Consider the following 17,546-nt stretch of genomic DNA (forward strand, 5'->3'; position numbering starts at 1 on the left):
GTCCTTCACTGTCTCCCGGAGTTTGCTCAAACTCATGTCCAGTGAGTTGATGATGCCATCCAGCCATCTCGTCCTCTGTTGTCCCCTTCTGCTTCTGCCCTCAATCTTTCCCAGCTTCAGGATCTTTTCCAATGAGTCAGCTCTTTGCATCAGGTGGCCAAAGTATTGGAGCTTCAGCATCAGTCCTTTCAATGAATATTTGGAGTTGATTGCCTTTAGAATGGACTGGCTTGATCTCCTTGAAGTCCAAGGGGCTCTCAAGAGTCTTCTCCAGCATTGAATCTAATTCTTGTTTTATAGATGAGGCCACTACAGTCACACTAACAGGACTCGAACCCAGGGCCTGGGTCCCAGGTCTTTCCGCTCCTCTGTGCTGCCTCCCACAGTGAGATGTTGAGGGGAGGGGCCACCAAGGCTGACTTACCCAGGCCTCGCCCCCTCCTCTCCACCCTGCTCCTGGATGCTCCTCCCGGCTGCACCCAAGTGTGGGAGGTATGGGAGGGAGTGTCTCATCCCACAGGCTGATGCAGGTCCCCAGGTGGGGCCAGCCCCGAATGTCACCCTCCTAATTCAGGATCCAGATGTCAGGCTCGCACCATTCCTGTCTTTGCCCGTCAGCATTTGCATCCATCTCCTGGAGAAGGCGATGGCACCCCACTCCAGTACTCTTGCCTGGAAAATCCCATGGATGGAGGAGCCTGGTGGGCTGCAGTCCATGGGGTCACTAAGAGTCAGACACGACTGAGCGACTTCACTTTCACCTTTCATTTTCATGCATTGGAGAAGGAAATGGCAACCCACTCCAGTGTTCTTGCCTAGAGAATCCCAGGGATGGCAGAGCCTGGCGGGCTGCCGTCTATGGGGTCGCACAGAGTCGGACACGACTGAAGCGACTTAGCAGCAGCAGCAGCCCCTCCACACACACACCTCCACCAGCTGCCAGGACTGCCCCAGAGCCACTCCCCCAGGGTCCCTTCTGATCAAGCAGTCCTCTCCTAGGCTGAATTCTGATGCAACCTTGCAGATAAGTTACCAGCCCACTGTCTTGCCTGGCTTCCCAGCCTGTGCTAGAGGGAAAAGGATGAATGAGGTGCTCTGAGCCCTGGCTGGTTGTATGGCTCTGAACATCCTCCAGGGTGGCCCTAAGTCTCAGAAACCTATTAACCCATGAACCGTTGGGCATTGTAGTTGGTAAGATCATGACCTTGGGCATCAAGCACCTGGAGTCAAACTCTGGCTTTGCCATTTACACATCTGAGGTTGGGGTGGGGCGAGGTGGTGGTGGGCAATTCCTTCACTTTTCTGAGCCCACCTCCGTGATGCAACCTGGGCCAAGTATTAGCATCCTTTAGGTGCTCAGTAATTGGCATTATATTAAAACAGCAGCAAGGCAAGGATCATAAAGCAGAGAGGCCAGCCCTAATTATTGGAGACCTATCATGTGTTAAACTCTTTACAGGTACCCTCTTACTTAATCTTGTCCATGGGATGGGTACATTGATTAATCTCATTTGCAGGTGAGAAACCTAGTGTTCAGGACCTAAGGGCCGTGTGAGTTGGCGCAGCAGTGGCGGGTGTGCACTGGTATGGAGTGGAAGCTCTTTTTGGTCTCTTAAGACCAGAGGGGGCTGGGAGATCCTGTTCTTATGGGCTTGACCTGACCTCCCTCTCTGAGTGGGTGGTGGGATAGGGGAGGTCTTCCAAGCGGGCAGCAGGCACAGGGAGGCGCTAGGACCACACGGAGGCCAGAGGGGCCGCAGTGCAGAGGTGGGGGTTGGGGGGCCAGAGCCGAGCACTGACAAGACCCGAGGAGCAGGTGAGGGCGGCCAGTGACGTCATCAGTGTGCGGCACCTGGCGGCCTGGGCGCCCTGGGGCCGGGCGAGGCCTGGAGGCGACGGCACTAGTAGGTGGACAAGCCCTTCACCTTGAGACTTAACCAGGCGCGGGAACAGCATGTGCAAAGGCCCGGTGGCAGGAGGGCGTGCAGTGAGTGCTGAGGCCAGCCGCGCGGGTCCTTGGGGGGGCAACTGGGCCTTCTCCTGAGCGCGGCCAGGAGCCGTTGGAGAACTGGGGCTTGGAGATGCCGGGCCTCACGCGGCGGTGTCTGTTCTGAGGGCGGTGGTGTATCGGGGCCAAACAGGTGGTCTAGAGCAGGGGAATCCTTCTCCCCTGTGGGCTGTCTGAGGGCCAGGACCAGGTGGGAGGGGCAGTTGAGCGCCCATCTTGGGCACTGTTGTCCCTGTGTGAATTTGCTTCGTTGAAGACCGCACTCTGCTCTCTGAGGGAACTTGAGACCCCTAGAATCGGCCCAGGGCTATTTTATTCCCTAGAAGCCTCGAGCCCTGGGGAGTCTCTGAATGACGGTAGTGGACTCCGGTGAAGGGGCTGCCCAGGTGAGGGGGATGCAAAGGCACTGGACACTCCACCCTATGTCAGGCCCAATCCACCTCCTCCTAGGTCCTGTGCTTCCTCTCCCCAAGTTGAGGCTGGCTGCTCCAAGAAGCCCCTCACTGGAGTCTGTGGGGCTGTGCCCTGGGGATTTGCTCAGACCTAGGTTGGGGATCTGATCATAGTTGAGGTTTCTGAGGAGCTGAGGGGGTCTGACCAAGAATGACCCCTCCCTCGCCACACACACACACACACACACACACACACACACACACACACCCTGGCTACCCCCCCCCCCCCACATACACACCCTGGCTCCCCCCCACCACACACACACACACACCCCCTGGCTCCCCACCACACACACACATACACACACACACACCCTGGCTCCCCCCCCCCCCACACACACACCTGGCTCCCCCCACCACACACACACACACACACACCTGCATACCCATCCCCTGGCTCCGCATCACAATTCAAATCCACGCTCCTCACCAGTGGCTGTGCCCACTGCCCTCCCATCCTGCCTCACCTCCTGCCACTCGCCTTCACTCTACCCCTTCCCCTCCAGCTCCACCAGCCACTGGACTGAGTTGAGCTCGTTCCCAGTTGCTGTTCCCTCTACCTGAAATGCCTGCCTCCCCGGCTGGCTCTGACCCGTCATTCCAGGCACAGCTTCAGTGTCACCTTGAAGGGGCCTTCCTGACCTTTCTCTCTGAAATAGTCCCAGTCTGCTGTGTCGACACCTAGTTGAGTTGTCATCTTGAGCACTGTCACTACTTGGAATGTTCTGGTGCCTTTAGTTTCATATTTAGTTAGTTAACAGTCTGAGGCCCTGAACATGAACTCCGTGAGAGCAGGGGCCAGACTCCCTTGACTGTGTCCATTCCTGTATCCACTGGGCTTAAGAGCAATGCCTGGAACGTAAGTTGGTGCTCAGTGCATATTTGTGGAACCTCATTATCGTTTACTGAGCACCGCATCATTTGGAGACATAGGGCCAGACTCGGGGCTAAATGCCTTCTGTGCATCACTTCAGGAAGAGGCTCAGCTCTGCACTTCCTGGCTCGGGGACAGTTAACAGTCCCACTCAAGTTGGGAAGATCAAGCAGGCTGAAGCGAGACCTGGGGAAATGCCTCTTCACGGGGTTCCTCACTCTTCCCTCCTCCACTCTTGAAGAAACCAATTACCTTGAGAGTGTGGCGGAGCCGGTGCAAGTCTTGGCTGTCACTTTTGAGTTGTGTGACCCTAAGTAAGTGACAGTACTTCTCTGGGCCTCTGTTTCCTATCTCTGAAATGGGGGGCAGAGTCCCCCGCCGAGAAAAGGCTTTGATGAGGGTCAGAGGCTGTTCTCACCCAGGCCCGCAGTCCCCGTCGTCCTGGAGAGTGGCCCCTTTGCCATCCTGCCCGCCCTCCGCTGCCCCGCTCACCCGCTGTCAGTGGGAAGAATACCTCAGTCACACCTGGGCCCCCAGCCCAGGCCCACACATACACCAGTCCTCCTCTCACTTTTCATTCTTGTAAATTGACGTCAGCGCTGCTGAATCACGAAGCTGAGGTTTGAGATGACCTGCACCACGGGGAAGCCACACAGCGCGTGCCGCCCCCCTGCCCTGCAGCGTCTGCACTGCTGTGCCCATCTGTTACTCCAGGTCTGGAGTGCAGCTCCCGGGGGCTTCTAGGTCATTTCAGGTCACTTTATGTATGGCAGTATAGCTTTAAAAAAAAAAAAAAAAATGACTCACAAAGAGAAGGGGCCAGCTCTGGGGAGTGTGAGTAAATGAGCTTTACTTTCAGCTGTTTTGCTAAGGGAAATGGGTTTGTGTATGAGTTTGGGTAATAAAGATGTGACTTTTAAGTTTTTTTTTTGAGAGGGGAAAAAACCCTGGAAATATTATAAACTTGACTGCGATTTGTCCCTCCTTAGATGAGGACCTGTTTCCTTATCTGTAAAATGGGAATGTTAGTTAATAGCACCTAAATCCTAAGGCTCAGGTGAAGGTTGAATGTTTTAATATAGGTGACTAGGTGCTCAGAATGGTGCCTTCCCAGTGATGCTGATATATATGTTAGCAGCTGCTACTGTTATTATTTCGACTGTTAGGCCCTCATGGGAGGCTAGTGCTACCCAGCCTCTGAAGCAGTACTGAGTTTGCCATCTGGCTCCACCACTTGCTGTATGCCCTACTTTGCCTCTCTGAGCCTCAGTTTTCTCATCTATATAAAGGGGGAGAGGTTTCTAACCCACAGGCCAGTTGAGAGGTTTAAGGTAGCTAGCACAGGGCCCAGCATACAGTAAGCGCTAAGTGTCTGCCGTATGCCCAAGCACTGCCTTCTTGGGTTTCTCCTTGCCCTGCCCAAGCTGGGTAGGAGACAGGAAAGTCTGAACACAAGACTTGAGCCACAAAGCACAGAACAAAGGGAAGGGAGACAGTTCAAAGAAGAAAAAGAGCAGTGATTCCTTGGAGGCACACAGAAGTCACCTCCCTCCCTCCCTCCCTCCCTCCCACCTCACCTCATTAAAGGATGAAATTGCCAAAGCTCTCTGAGATCCTAAATCTCTCCTGGCCATCCTTAACCTTGGGGCCTGGAACCTATTTAATCCCCAAGACAAGCCTGGGCCACTCCAGCTCTCCGGCTATCAAGTTAATTTTATGCTGCAGTTTAAAGTCTGAAAGGTATTATTAAATATTAGGACACTCCATTATAAGCATGTCCAGGGCTGCAGAGGGCCATTCGGAGTTCTAAAATTGAAGTGGGATGTGTCTGTGAGGCCGCTTAACCCTACACCTGAAAACGACTCGATTCACCGGGTGCAGCACCACAGCCCTGAGTGGCCAACAGACCGGCCACAGATACAGGAGTAGCCGTAAAACCCATGTCCTGGGCATTCTCTAGTGATGCTGGCCAGCCCCAGTTTTGGAAAACATCACCTCCTCCACTATGCATCAGTACCTGCTGCTGAGGGTTACAGCCAAGCAACCTCTTCCAGCAAGCCATTTTAGAGGCAGTCACTGAGGCCCCTAGAGGCAAAGGGAATTGCCCAGAGCTGCCAACAGGGCCCTCCTGCCACCACAGACCACAGAGCGTCTTCTGGTTCCAAGTTGCGTGTTCACCAAAAAGTACACGAGACAAGACAGGGAGGGAAGAAGGAAGTTCAGACCTGACCCTGTTATCCCCATCCCATCTCAGTATCTCTGTCTCCCTAGATACAAGTTTCAGAATGTACCACTCCTTCTTCCAAAAACTCATCAACCCCCCCACCCCCACCCTCTTCCTGGAAGAAGCTGTGGTCACAGAATGAAAGAAGTTTCCCCTCTGTCATCCATTTCAAACAGATTTCTGGGAGGACAGCCAAAAAAAGGCCCAAGTGTCTTCTCTGACACCAGAATGACCACAGGCAAATTTACCCTGCCTCGGTTTTCTCTTCCATAAAATGGGGATAAGAGCCTTGCTTCATAGGGTAGTCTTTATAGATTAAGTAAATTTAAGCGTATGTAAATAAAGTACAGACTAGGACCTGGCACAGATTAAGTGCTCAGACACGAAGTGCCCTTTTACCAGACACACAATACCAAACTAGACCAAGGGTACCTCTCCCCCTGAGAGCTGAGGGTGAAGCCATGTGGGGTTCCCAGCCACAGAACACCTTCACCCACACCCACGTCAGTATTAGGAACCCGGACCCACTCATAACCGTGGAAAACCTTTGACCAAAGCACACGCTCTAGAAACCTTTTCTTTCTTTTTTTTTTCTTAAAAAAAAAAAAACTTTCATAATAAAGTTTATTACCTAAACTGGTGGTAAAAAATATAAAATAGGATTCTGCACAGCAGAAAAATAAAGCCAGAGACCCTCCCCAACCCCTGGTTTGTGCAAAGATACTGAGTATATGTAAACATGAAGAGGTAGGAGGTACGAGTTCAGGCCCTGGTCCCAGATAGTTTTAAGTTAAGCTGCCAGGACAACCAGGGGGACCCAGAGGGAGCACCAGGAGGGGGCACCCCTCAAGAGGTGGGGAGGGGTCTGCGGCCTGGTCTCCAGCCCAGGGCAGGAGCGCCTCGCCCCCTACACCCGCTCCCGCCAACCCAGGTGGGGAGGGCACCCACATGGTCCAGGTAAATAATAATTAATAATAGAAAATAATAAAAGGGCGCTCCAGTTAATGCTGCCGTGAGCGGCCGGTCAGATCTGGAAGGGGAAGGAGCTCAGGTAGTCGCGGAGGACGGGGTTGAGGGGGATGCGCGCCAGGTTCTCGCGGCCCACGGTGGCCACGATGCGCTGGCGGCACAGCTCCTGCAGCGGCCGCACGCGGCGCTGGCGCAGCGGGGCCCCCAGCATGCGGCGCGGCGCCGCCACGTAGTGCTCCAGCAGCTCGAAGAGGCAGTCGAAGCTCTCGCGGCTGCCGTCCAGGTGGAAGCGGCCGGCCTGGAAGTGCACGCGGATGCTCGTGGGGCCCGAGGCCATCTGCACGCTGAGGGCGAAGAAGCAGTTCCTCTGTCGGCTGTCGCGCACCAGGAAGGTGCCCACGGGCTCGGCGCGCAGCCGCTCGTGCGCTCCGTGCACGCTCAGGGGCCCCCAGTAGAAGCCGCAGGCGTCGAGGAGCGCGCTGGCGCGGGTGATGCGCCGGTATTCGGCTTGCGAGCGGAACGTGCGGAAGTGCGTATCGCCCGGGGCCGGGGCTGGAGCCTGGGCTGAGGCCGCCGGGCAGGGCCGCAGGCGCGCCGGGGCCGCGGACGAGGGCGAGGAGGTGGAAGATGAGGAGGAGGAGGAAGACTCTGGCCGCCGTCTGGGCTCTGCTGCCGTGGAGATTGCATTGTCGGCTGCCACCTGGTTGTGTGCTACCATCCTACACGCAGGGCCGGCCGGAGGGGTGGGCCATAGCGTCCGGGGGTGCGCTGATGGGGGAGACAGGCAGTGAGCAGAGTCCGGGTGCGACTGGGCAGGTGAGGGCCCGCGAGGCAGCTCGGGAGGGGCGGGGCCCTGGGCTGAGCCGCTCCTCAAGGGCCGAGGGCTCAAGCCCGCGTCAGCGCGGCCCTTTGGGCCTCAGTGGACTCGTCTAGAAAATGGGCTTGCCGCCCGCGGCGCCCTTGCCGGCGGGTAGGAGCTCGGCGGCGCGCTGTGCCGCCTCCGAGTCCGAGTCCGAGTCGGAGAAGGGGGCGTGGAGAGAGGCGCCGAGCAGAAGCCTGCCCCGGACTCGGGCCACCGGGTCCTCGGCTCACCGCCCCGCGGCTGCCGCCTGCCGGTCAGGGCGGGAATGGGCGCCTCGTCCGGGCGATTCAGGCAGAAAAGCAGGAGAAAAGCGGCGCTGCGGGTAACCCAAGCCCGGGGTCCGCCAGGCTGGGGCCCGCAGGGGCCAGGGGCGTGGCGGCAGCGACCCCACCACGCAGCCCCCGAGGCCGCCCCGGCCCCGGGCGGTCCCGTGCGTTCCCCCCCTCTCCCTCTAGCTTCGTCGCCCAGCGTCCGTCTCACCTGGCGGCGGGGCGCGGGGCGCCGCGGGAGGGGCGGCGGGGGTCTCCGGGGCGGCTCTCGCGCATGCTCCGGGGCCGGGAGCCGTGCAGCTGCCACGGCCGCAGCTCTCTCTGCTGCGCGCCCGCCCCTGCACCAGTCTTTTAAACCGGCTTGGAGGCGTGGGGTTTGTGAGGCCCCGCCCCTGAAGGCTCCGCCCCCTCCAGGCCCGCCCTTCCGCGCCACTTTCGGTTTCTTTCTCTGCGCACCGCGGAGGCCGGCGCCGCTCGACTTTTCCCACAAATCCGGGACCCCTCCCCGGGGAGGTCCCCCAGCCCTGACCTAGCCTCGCACCTGTCCTAGGACCCGTCTGTCAAGGTCTCTAGCACTGCCCTTTAACCTCCGGGGCACTTCTCAGCACCCCCCCTTTCGGACCTGGCGGCCCTCCGGTACCCCCACTGCCTTCGGTCGCAGATTTCTTCAGGCAAGCCCATTATGATACTCCGGACTGGCCCTGACACACCAGTCACCTCTGCCAGGTGTCTCAGCACCTATCTCTGGTAGACCTGTGTCCTCTACTCTGCAGCCGGACACCTCCACCCTATCCCGGGCCTCACCTCGGACCCCTGGGGACTGCTGCCTCCATCGCCCTGCCCCCCTAGTCCCGGAGCCTCTAGACGGCCGCCTCCGCCTCCCTCCCTGCCTGTCTCTGTCCCTGGTGTTGGCTTGGGGTTCCCAGGAAGCGGCGGGTTGACCACAGGCTTCGGAGGAACCCTTTGGCGGCGCGGGAGGGGTACCTCGACTGCGAGCCCAGTTCCTTGGAAACAGGGTGGGGCCTGGCAAGGTCCCCGGCGGCCCTGGCCTGCCTTTTCTCCTACCAGACAGCTGGAGAAACTGAGGCCCGGTGACCGGCAGAGAGGGAGCTCCAAACGAGGCACACCCTGCTCGCTTTTATTTTGGGGAGAGGAGGGAGCAGCTGGGCACCTCTAAATGCACTTTGGAGCCCAGGGAAAAGAGAGTTCATTTTCAGATGTGATCATTCCAGAGCCTACTCTGAGCTTTCCTGGCCAGCCCCTCCTCTTCCTCCCTCCTCTCTTTTACAGATGCCACACACCCCCCTCCCCACACTCATACCTCGGGTCTTGGAATGATGGGGTACCCGCTACAGTTTGTACATTTGTATATGATGCTGTCTGTCATAGAAGGGCATGGAGTAGGTGCCTGGCTAGTACATGTATTTTTGAATGAAAGAACAAATGAGCTTGGGGGCCGGCTGGTGGGTGGTGAGTCTCACAGCTTGGAGGGGTCAGGCGGAGTAGCTAGGCTTGGCAGGGTCCTGCCCAACACTGGCACACACTGCCCTCTACAGGCAACTCTCAGGCCGCAGCCCAGCTTTGCTGCTTGGCTCCAAGCCCCGGCGCCAGGTCCTCCTGCCAGCCTCCCTGGCGCTTTCCTGCCCTGGCCCCAGGCAGAGCCCAGGACTCCCGTGTTTCCTCGTGAACACAAGAGGATGGCCCAGAACCTGCCTTGTGTAGGATCCCACTGTCTCCCAGAATCCGTGTTGGCAGCAGCTGATGTTGGTTGTTGATGTGGTCGTCCTGGGTCGTGTGTGTGTGTGTGTGTGTGTGTGTGTGTGTGTGTGCAAGGACATGAGAAGATGCATAGCCATGCCTGTGCCAGTGTTCAGGTGCTGTGGTCATTCCGGAGCGCCTGTGGGGGGCTGCCCTGTGGTGGGTGACAGCACAAAGCAGTGGTTAAAAGCTGGGCTTTGGACGCAGTCTGCCTAGTTTCCAATTCTAATTTTGCAACTTTCTGTCCCTCTGACCTTGGACGGGTAATTAACTCCCTTGCCTGGTTTCCTCATCTCTGAAGGGGGTAATAACATCTCTCTCATAGTGTGGGGATTAAAAGAGTGATTAGGGGTCACCTGCTTACACCAGTCCCTGGTGCGTCAGAGGCATTCAGTAGGTGTTTGCTTTCGCTGCTCTTGTTCATCTGCGGCCGTCAGCAGTGATGAGAGCATGTTGGAGCTCATGGCTTCATGTTAGAAGTCCTAGTGTGAGGAAAGCAGGTCATAGACAGCATGGATGGAGTGAAAGGAGAGCGTTGCATGGGGGGTTAACCAGGCCCCTGGCTGCTGGCAGGGGGGAGACACAGCACTTCCTTCTCTCTCTAGCTGGAGGCGGGTGGTCCAGGCCCAGAGAAGGCAGCCAGGCTGGGCTGGCTCCTGCGTGACTTGTCTTCCTGCCAGCATGTCTCCTTGCCCAGAGCAGATCTATATCTGATGGCCCATATGCCCCCTACCACTCTTTGACAGCCCAGATGGCTACTTTGAAGAGTTCCCTCTTATTCCTGAGCACTAGGACCGCCTCCTCTCGGCCCCCTACTTGTTCCCACATGCCCACCCATCCCCACGGAGCCCCCTTCTTCATTTCATTTACTGTTACCTGTGACGGGTTAGGTTCTTCCCAACTGGTACTAGTGGTAAAGAACCTGCCCGCCAGTGCAGGAGACATAAGAGATGTGGGTTTGATCTCTGGGTCAGGAAGGTCCCCTGGAGAAGGAAATGGCAACCCACTCCAGTATTCTTTCCTGGAGAATTCCATGGACAGAGGAGACTGGTGGGCTACAGTCCATGGGATCGCAAAGAGTCAGATACACCCACGTGATGAACTGGCCTAAACTGGCTGGGTAATAAATACTTCACAGTCCTTAGACCATTGGACTGACACCACGATCCAATCTGCCCATTTTACAGATAGAGAAACTGAGGGGGGAGTCACTCGCCCAGGGGCACACAACTCAGAAGGGGCAGGGCGGAGGTTCATACCCAGGAGCTCAGACCCTAAAGCTTTTACCCATGTTTGCTGTGCTATAGATTTCCTTCCCACCTCCTCTCCCAACCCTCTATCCCAACCGGATTCCTGGTGGTCTCCAATCCTAGTCTGTCTTTTGGTAAAACAGTAGATACCAAGGAAATCAGAGGGATGCATTTGCATCCTAAGCCTGCCTGGGGAAGAGTGAGGACCATTCTGCCGACTTCCCTCTTGTTTGTAAGATTGGGGAGGCTCCAGGTCTTGGCAGCCAAGCCTCCGTCTCCCCGTTTTTGGCTCTGGGCCCTTCTGAGTCTCAGTTTTCTTGCCTGTACGGTAGGCCTGGCCTCCTCCCCCCGCTCCGCCCCAAGCAGATTCTGGTTGTGCAAGAGTGGTGAGGCAGGCACAAGTTGCCAAATACACGTGGGTTCTCCTCACCACCGATGGTGACAGTTACTACCACTTTGGTTTTATTTTCTGAAGCCCTGAGTTCAAAATGAAACCAAATCCAGGTACCAAAGGGAAAAAGAAATATGCTGATTGACAAGCATCCATCTCCTGGGCTGTTCTCCATGGAGGGCTGGCCCTAGACTCGCAGGAAGCTGGGCCATATGCCGTGGAGACCACAGGCCAGCAACTTGCCCACTCTGGACATCGTTGGCCCCAGCTGCAAAGCAGGCTTTGGAAATTTTATGCTTCACAGAGCAGCATGAAAGCACAGCCCAGAGCATGGGGCCAGGCACAGAGAAGGTGCTTCTTAGCACAACCAACTTCTCGTCACGGGGCAGTCGGGGCAGCCCTGTGTCCACAGCTTGCTGGGCCACAGCAGACATGGGGGCTGGTTCTCCTCCCCCACCCTTGGCAGCCCTGGCAGGCGCAGAAGTGAGGAGCTTAGCCAGCAGCTGGGAGGAGTCAAGATCTTGGCCCCCAGAGCCCAGTTTTTCAGTTTCTGTTTCTAGTTTTGGCAAAGTCCTGCTGGGAAAAGCAGCCCCTTCAGGTTGTGTAATCTTGAAACTGCCCTCTGCCCAGTGCTCCTCAGCCTTTCTTTACAACCAAGATTCCCATGGGAGTCTGTACCTCTGGGGGCCTCCAAGCAGTGGATTCTGGTTTCAATCTGTCACTTAATGAGTCTGGGACCAGCTTCACTTCTCTGTGGCTCGGTTTCCTCATCTGCTTGATAGGGGTAATGACATTTATTTCACCCATTCAGTGTTACTCAACAGGTAGGACATGACTGAGCAATTGAGCATACATACAGTTCAGTTCAGTTCAGTTCAGTCGCTCAGTCATGTCTGACCTTTTCTGACCCCATGAATTGCAGCATGCCAGGCCTCCCTGTCCATCACCATCTCCTGGAGTTCACTCAAACTCATGTCCATCGAGTTGGTGATGCCATCCAGCCATCTCATTCTTTGTCGTCCCCTTCTCCTCTTGCCCCCAATCCCTCCCAGCATCAGGGTCTTTTCCAATGAGTCAACTCTTCACATGAGGTGGCCAAAGTATTGAAGTTTCAGCTTCAGCATCAGCCCCTCCAATAAACACCCAGGACTGATCTCCTTTAGGATGGGCTGGTTGGATCTCCTTGCAGTCCCAAGGGACTCTCAAGAGTCTTCTCCAACACCACACTTCGAAAGCATCAATTCTTCGGCGCTCAGCTTTCTTCACAGTCCAACTCTCACATCCATACGTGACCACTGGAAAAACCATAGCCTTGACTAGAAGGACCTTTGTTGGCAAAGTAATGTCTCTGCTTTTGAATATGCTATCTAGGTTGGTCATAACTTTCCTTCCAAGGAGCAAGCATCTTTTAATTTCATGGCTGCAGTCACCATCTGCAGTGATTTTGGAGCCCCCAAAAAGAAAGTCAGCCACTGTTTCCACTGTTTCCCCATCTATCTGCCATGAAGTGATGGGACCAGATGCCATGATCTTCGTTTTCTGAATGTTGAGCTTTAAGCCAACTTTTTCACTCTCCTCTTTCACTTTCATCAAGAGGCTCTTTAGTTCCTCTTCACTTTCTGCCATAAGGGTGGTATCATCTGCATATCTGAGGTTATTGATATTTCTCCCGGCAATCATGATTCCAGCTTGTGCTTCTTCCAGCCCAGCGTTTCTCATGACGTACTCTGCATAGAAGTTAAATAAGCAGGGTGACAATATACAGACTTGCTGTACCCCTTTTCCTATTTGGAACCAGTCTGTTCCATGTCCAGTTCTAACTGTTGCTTCCTGACCTGCATATAGGTTTCTCAAGAGGCAGGTCAGGTGGTCTGGTATTCCCATCTCTTTCAGAATTTTCCACAGTTTATTGTGGTCCACACAGTCAAAGGCTTTGGCATAGTTAATAAAGCAGAAATAGATGTTTTTTCTGGAACTCTCTTGCTTTCTCGACGATCCAGCAGATGTTAGCAATTTGATCTCTGGTTCCTCTGCCTTTTCTAAAACCAGCTTGAACACCTGGAAGTTCACGGTTCACGTACTGCTGAAGCCTGGCTTGCAAAATTTTGAGCATTGCTTTACTAGCGTGTGAAATGAGTGCAATTGTGCGGTACATACACATTTATTGAGTGTCTATTATCTGCCAGGCATTGGGAACTCAGGGGTCTTCAAGCAGTCATAGGAGAAATAGGAAGTAAATTCATTAGATCAATTTAGATCATGGTAAGTGCAATGGGATAACAAACAGGGAAGAAAGAGCAACAGGGTTTTTGTGGAGTATGGGCAAGAGTGAGATAAAGCAGTCAGGGAAAGCCTCTTGGTTGGAGGTTGCAGTTGAGGCCTTTCTAAATAAGGGGTGATAAGGACTCCAGGTACAACAGCCAGTGCAAAGGGCCTGCGGTGGGAGTGATCGGCAGGGTTGAGGATCAGAAAGGAGACACGTGTCATTGGTGTAGAGAGCAAGGTGGTGAGGTATAGAGGTTGACAGGTCCAGTTCATGGTGCAGGCTTTGTGGGGACATGGGAAGTGTTTAGATTTCACCCAGACTGCAGGAGACATTTCTTCTAGCCCAGGAGATGCTACAGGATTGGGCATGGAAAGAATCCTCTGGCTACTGACTTTCTGGACTGCTGAGATAGTAGCCACAGTGATGTATAGTGTGGGGGCTTGGGACATACCTCACAACTGTCCTTGACTGCGCCCCCCCCAAGGATGTAACCACACTAGCCCCCAAAATGGGTACAAAGACAGTCCTAAGGGGAAGCCAGGACACGTGTGCGTTGTAGTAGAGAGCCCTGCTTGAGGAGCCGGAGACCTGAGTCCTGGGGTCAGCCCTCACTCCTCAGGGACCCAGGAAGAGGCGGCATCATTTGCTCAGCTGGCTGTGGTCCAGGTGACAGTCTGGGCATATTGTCTTATTCACACCCCCCACACACATACCCCTTGGCTTCCCTAGTGGCTCAGCAGTGAAGAATCAATCTGCCTGCAATGCAGATCCAGGTAGACACGGGTTCAATCCCTGGGTTGGGAAGATCCCAGGAGAAGGAAATAGCAACCCATGCCGGTATTCTTGCCTGGGAAATCCCACGGACAGAGGAGCCTGGCGGGGCTACAGTCCACGGGGTCACAAAGAGTTGGACATGACTGAGCACACATGCACGCACGTGGAAATTATGTCGCCATTTCCCAGATGAGAAAATTGCTCCTCAAAGAGCTGGTGAAACGTGGCGAGAGTGTCTTGGAGAACCTGGGGCTTGGCCTCCGTCCACAGAGGCTGCCGCATGACGTGAGGTAGAACCCAGTCCTGGCTGATCCCGACGGCAGGAGATCACACAGGAACACACTTTCCGTGGAGGGGAGGGGACGCTTGAGCCCAAGGAGAGGGCGCTCGTCGAGCAGGAGAGGGGTCATGGCCTGAGCTGGTGGCTGGACTCCAGGTCCTGGGGAGAGACCTGGTGGGAACATTCCAGCAGGCCCTTGATCTCCATGTGATGGGTGAAACAGGAGAGATGAGGTCAGAGATTATGTGGAGTATCCAGTATTAGCCAGCTTTCAGAATGCTGGTACCATGTTCATAGCTGGAAAAAAGGAGGGCCTGGAAAGAGGACTTCTGAGAGCCCTGGCTGACACAGCAGGTCGCAGTCCCGACTCCCCTCCCCCCGCCCCTCGCTCCCACCCTCGCTGTGACTTCAGGCAAGTTGCCTGTCACAAAGCCCAAGCCTGACAGGCCCAGTGCCTTTTCATCAGTAAATCTCCCAGGACCTCACTCCAGGCCGATTTATTCTGTTTTCCCCACCATTCTAACAGGCCCATCTGGTTCCCACCCTACCCCATCTCATAAGTGGCAAAGTAGGTATCACGAGCTGACGACAAGAACAACGGCAGTCACCTCTGGCAGCTGGCATAGAGGGGAAATAAGAATTTTCAGAAGCTGTGCCACTAGATACAAGGGCTGACTGTCACAGGTTGGGGACCCTGGGGGTGGGGGCAGGCGCCTCCTCAGCTCTAAGCCACGCACCGTAAGAAAGCTGTGTGGGGGGGCAGGCGCTGTGACCAGGGGCTCGCCACGTCCCAGTTCCCTCGCTTAAGGCCTGTTGCTTCAGGACACAGGCCAGCAGCAGATTTGTGGTGTAGGAAGCCCAGTGTCTGCTGGCTCCAGAAAAGGTCCCTGGCCAAGCCAGCAGGGCTGAGCAGGCTCTGGGAGGAGGCAACCCTTGCCCCAAATTTATTTATTTATTTATTTGGGCTTCCCAGGTGGCTCAGCGGTAAAGAATCCACCTGCAATGCAAGAGACGCGGGAGACAGGCCTTCGATCACTGGGTCGGGAAGATCCCTTGGGGAAGGGCATAACAACCCACTCCAGTGTTCTTTCCTGGAGAATCCCATGGACAGAGGAGCCTGGAGGGCTACTGTCCTTGGGGTCACAAAGAGTCAGACACGACTGAGTGGCTGAGCACATTTACTTGCTTATGGTTCACAGGGTACTCCCTGGTTGCTGTGAGCAGGCTTCTCGTTGCGGTGACTTCTTTTGTTGCGGAGCCCGGGCTCTAGGCGAGCAGGCTTCAGTAATTGCAGTGCGCGGGCTCAGGAGTTCCGGTTCACGGGCCCTGGAGCACAGGCTCAGTAGCTGGGGCGCACAGGCTTAACTGCTCCTCAGCTGTGGGATCCTCCCAGACCAGGGATCAAACCCGTGTCCCCTGCATTGGTATGCGGATTCTTAGCCACTGGACCACCAGGGAAGTCCCTTGACCCAAATTTTAAAGAGCAAGCGAAACTCAGCCCAAGGAGAAGCAGGCAGAGCACTTCTGGCAGAGCATGGCAGTCAGCAGAGGCCTGGAGGCCGCAGCTTGAGGGCCCGCGTGGCAGGTGGTGGGAGACGAGGCTCCGGGAAGCGGAGGGGCGCCAGTGCCACCTGCACAGTTTACAGGCAGAGGCTTGGCTGGGGACAGCAGTGGGCGGCTAGCGTTGGCCTCTCTGTGCCCCGGGGCGGTGAGTCCCTCTGGGAAGGGGCTCCTGGATCCTCTCGCCTGGACCAGCAGGCCCAGAATGGATGAGCGCTGTCAAGAAAAGATAACAGCACTTTGCAGACAGAGTTTACATTCAGCATTCCTGTGTTATCTCTTTCTAGAGTTGACAGAGCTTTGCTGAGCGCCTATTACATGCTCCCCTGATGCTCCTTCCTTTTCTCCCTAATTTACCTTTTCGTGTTTTTGTAGAAAATAAAGCATCTCCCTTCCCCCGACGTATCCCACAGGCACCCACTTAGTCTGTGTCCTTCCACATCTTGTCTAAGCACTTACATACCTGCTTTTTCCCCCATAAAAGTGCAGTGTTGCTTTGTGTGGAATTTTGCCCTCCCCCAATGGCGTTTCTTTCTCCATCTTGCCCTTTCACCCAGCAGCATGTCGTGGCAGTCTGGAGGGATTGCACAGAGGTCAACCCTGTACTTTTAAAAACTGCACGATAGTCCTCAGTGAACCTGCGTGTTCACTTAGCCCTCCTGTGGGTCCTTTTGCAAGCCACGAGGCCCTGAACTCTGGCACATGTGTGTGAGAAACGCTTTGCACACTTCTCATAGACACCGCCCGGTCGCCTGCCAACCTGCGTGTGCACATCTGCCCTCTAGGCGACTGCATTCAATCATATCTGCTTTGCTGGGCCCTCTCAGTACCTGGCTGGTATCATCCAGCCTTTTCTGGTTTTGCCTATTCAGCAGGTATACAAGTGGCATCTCACTGTCTGCACCTTCTTTCCTTTGTTCGTCCAGTATTTGCTGGGCACCACAGCATGGCGCTTTGGCCCTCTTTACAGACTGAAAGAAAGCGACACTGTCGGTCCCTCAGTCGTGTCCGACTCTCTGTGACCCCGTGGACTGTAGTGCACCAGGCTCCTCTGTCCATGGGATTTTCCAGGCAAGAATACCGGGGTGGGTTGCCGTTCTCTCTTCCAGGGGATCTTCCTGATTCAGGGACCAAACCCGGGCCTCCCGCATTTCAGGCAGTCTTTACTGCTTGAACCAAGGTTCAGAGAGGTGAAGAGGCAGTCCTGGGGTCACCCAGTGAGGGAAGAGAGGGGCCGAATCTCCAGAGCTTGAGGTGTTCTTTTCTCCTGAATCATACCTCTAATAGGCGTCTCAGCACTACAGAGGGTCTGTACCCTCTTCCCTGGCTGTCCCCTCTCCACCCCTAGGACTGTTGTGTCCTCTTAGGAGGGTGCTCCCCAGGCAGCTGAGCGAGCAGCCCCACCACAGGCAGGGCTGTTTCTGTTGCCCAGACCTCACTTCACCCCAGCATCCCAACACGGGCAGAATGTGCCAGGCCCCTCAGTGGCTGGAGTTAGCATCTACTTCTCTCTGTTTCCTGAATTTGGGTTTCCAGCAGGCCTGCCGCCAGACTACTGCCGCCGCCACCCCAAACCAAGCAAGCGAAAGAATGAATCTGTGGTTTGATT

The 17,546-nt window shown here is 55.5% G+C and overlaps 1 protein-coding gene across 1 annotated transcript; it reads right to left on the reverse strand.

The window, feature by feature from the left end:
- Nucleotides 1-6,168: 6,168 nt before the first annotated feature.
- SOCS1 (suppressor of cytokine signaling 1) lies at nt 6,169-7,980 on the reverse strand. Its single transcript, XM_055562152.1, has 2 exons — nt 7,870-7,980; nt 6,169-7,295 (listed from the first exon to the last, which is right to left on the reverse strand). The coding sequence occupies exon 2, from the start codon at nt 7,243-7,245 to the stop codon at nt 6,583-6,585; it is 663 nt and encodes a 220-aa protein (XP_055418127.1). The 5' UTR covers nt 7,246-7,295; nt 7,870-7,980; the 3' UTR covers nt 6,169-6,582.
- Nucleotides 7,981-17,546: the final 9,566 nt, after the last annotated feature.

Source organism: Bubalus kerabau, chromosome 23 (assembly GCF_029407905.1).
Source record: "Bubalus kerabau isolate K-KA32 ecotype Philippines breed swamp buffalo chromosome 23, PCC_UOA_SB_1v2, whole genome shotgun sequence".
NCBI classification, from domain to species: Eukaryota; Metazoa; Chordata; class Mammalia; order Artiodactyla; family Bovidae; genus Bubalus; species Bubalus kerabau.

Bases quoted from the DNA above. Each gene is read 5' to 3' on its own strand.
- SOCS1 (XM_055562152.1), bottom strand. From the start codon at position 7,245: ATGGTAGCACACAACCAGGTGGCAGCCGACAATGCAATCTCCACGGCA.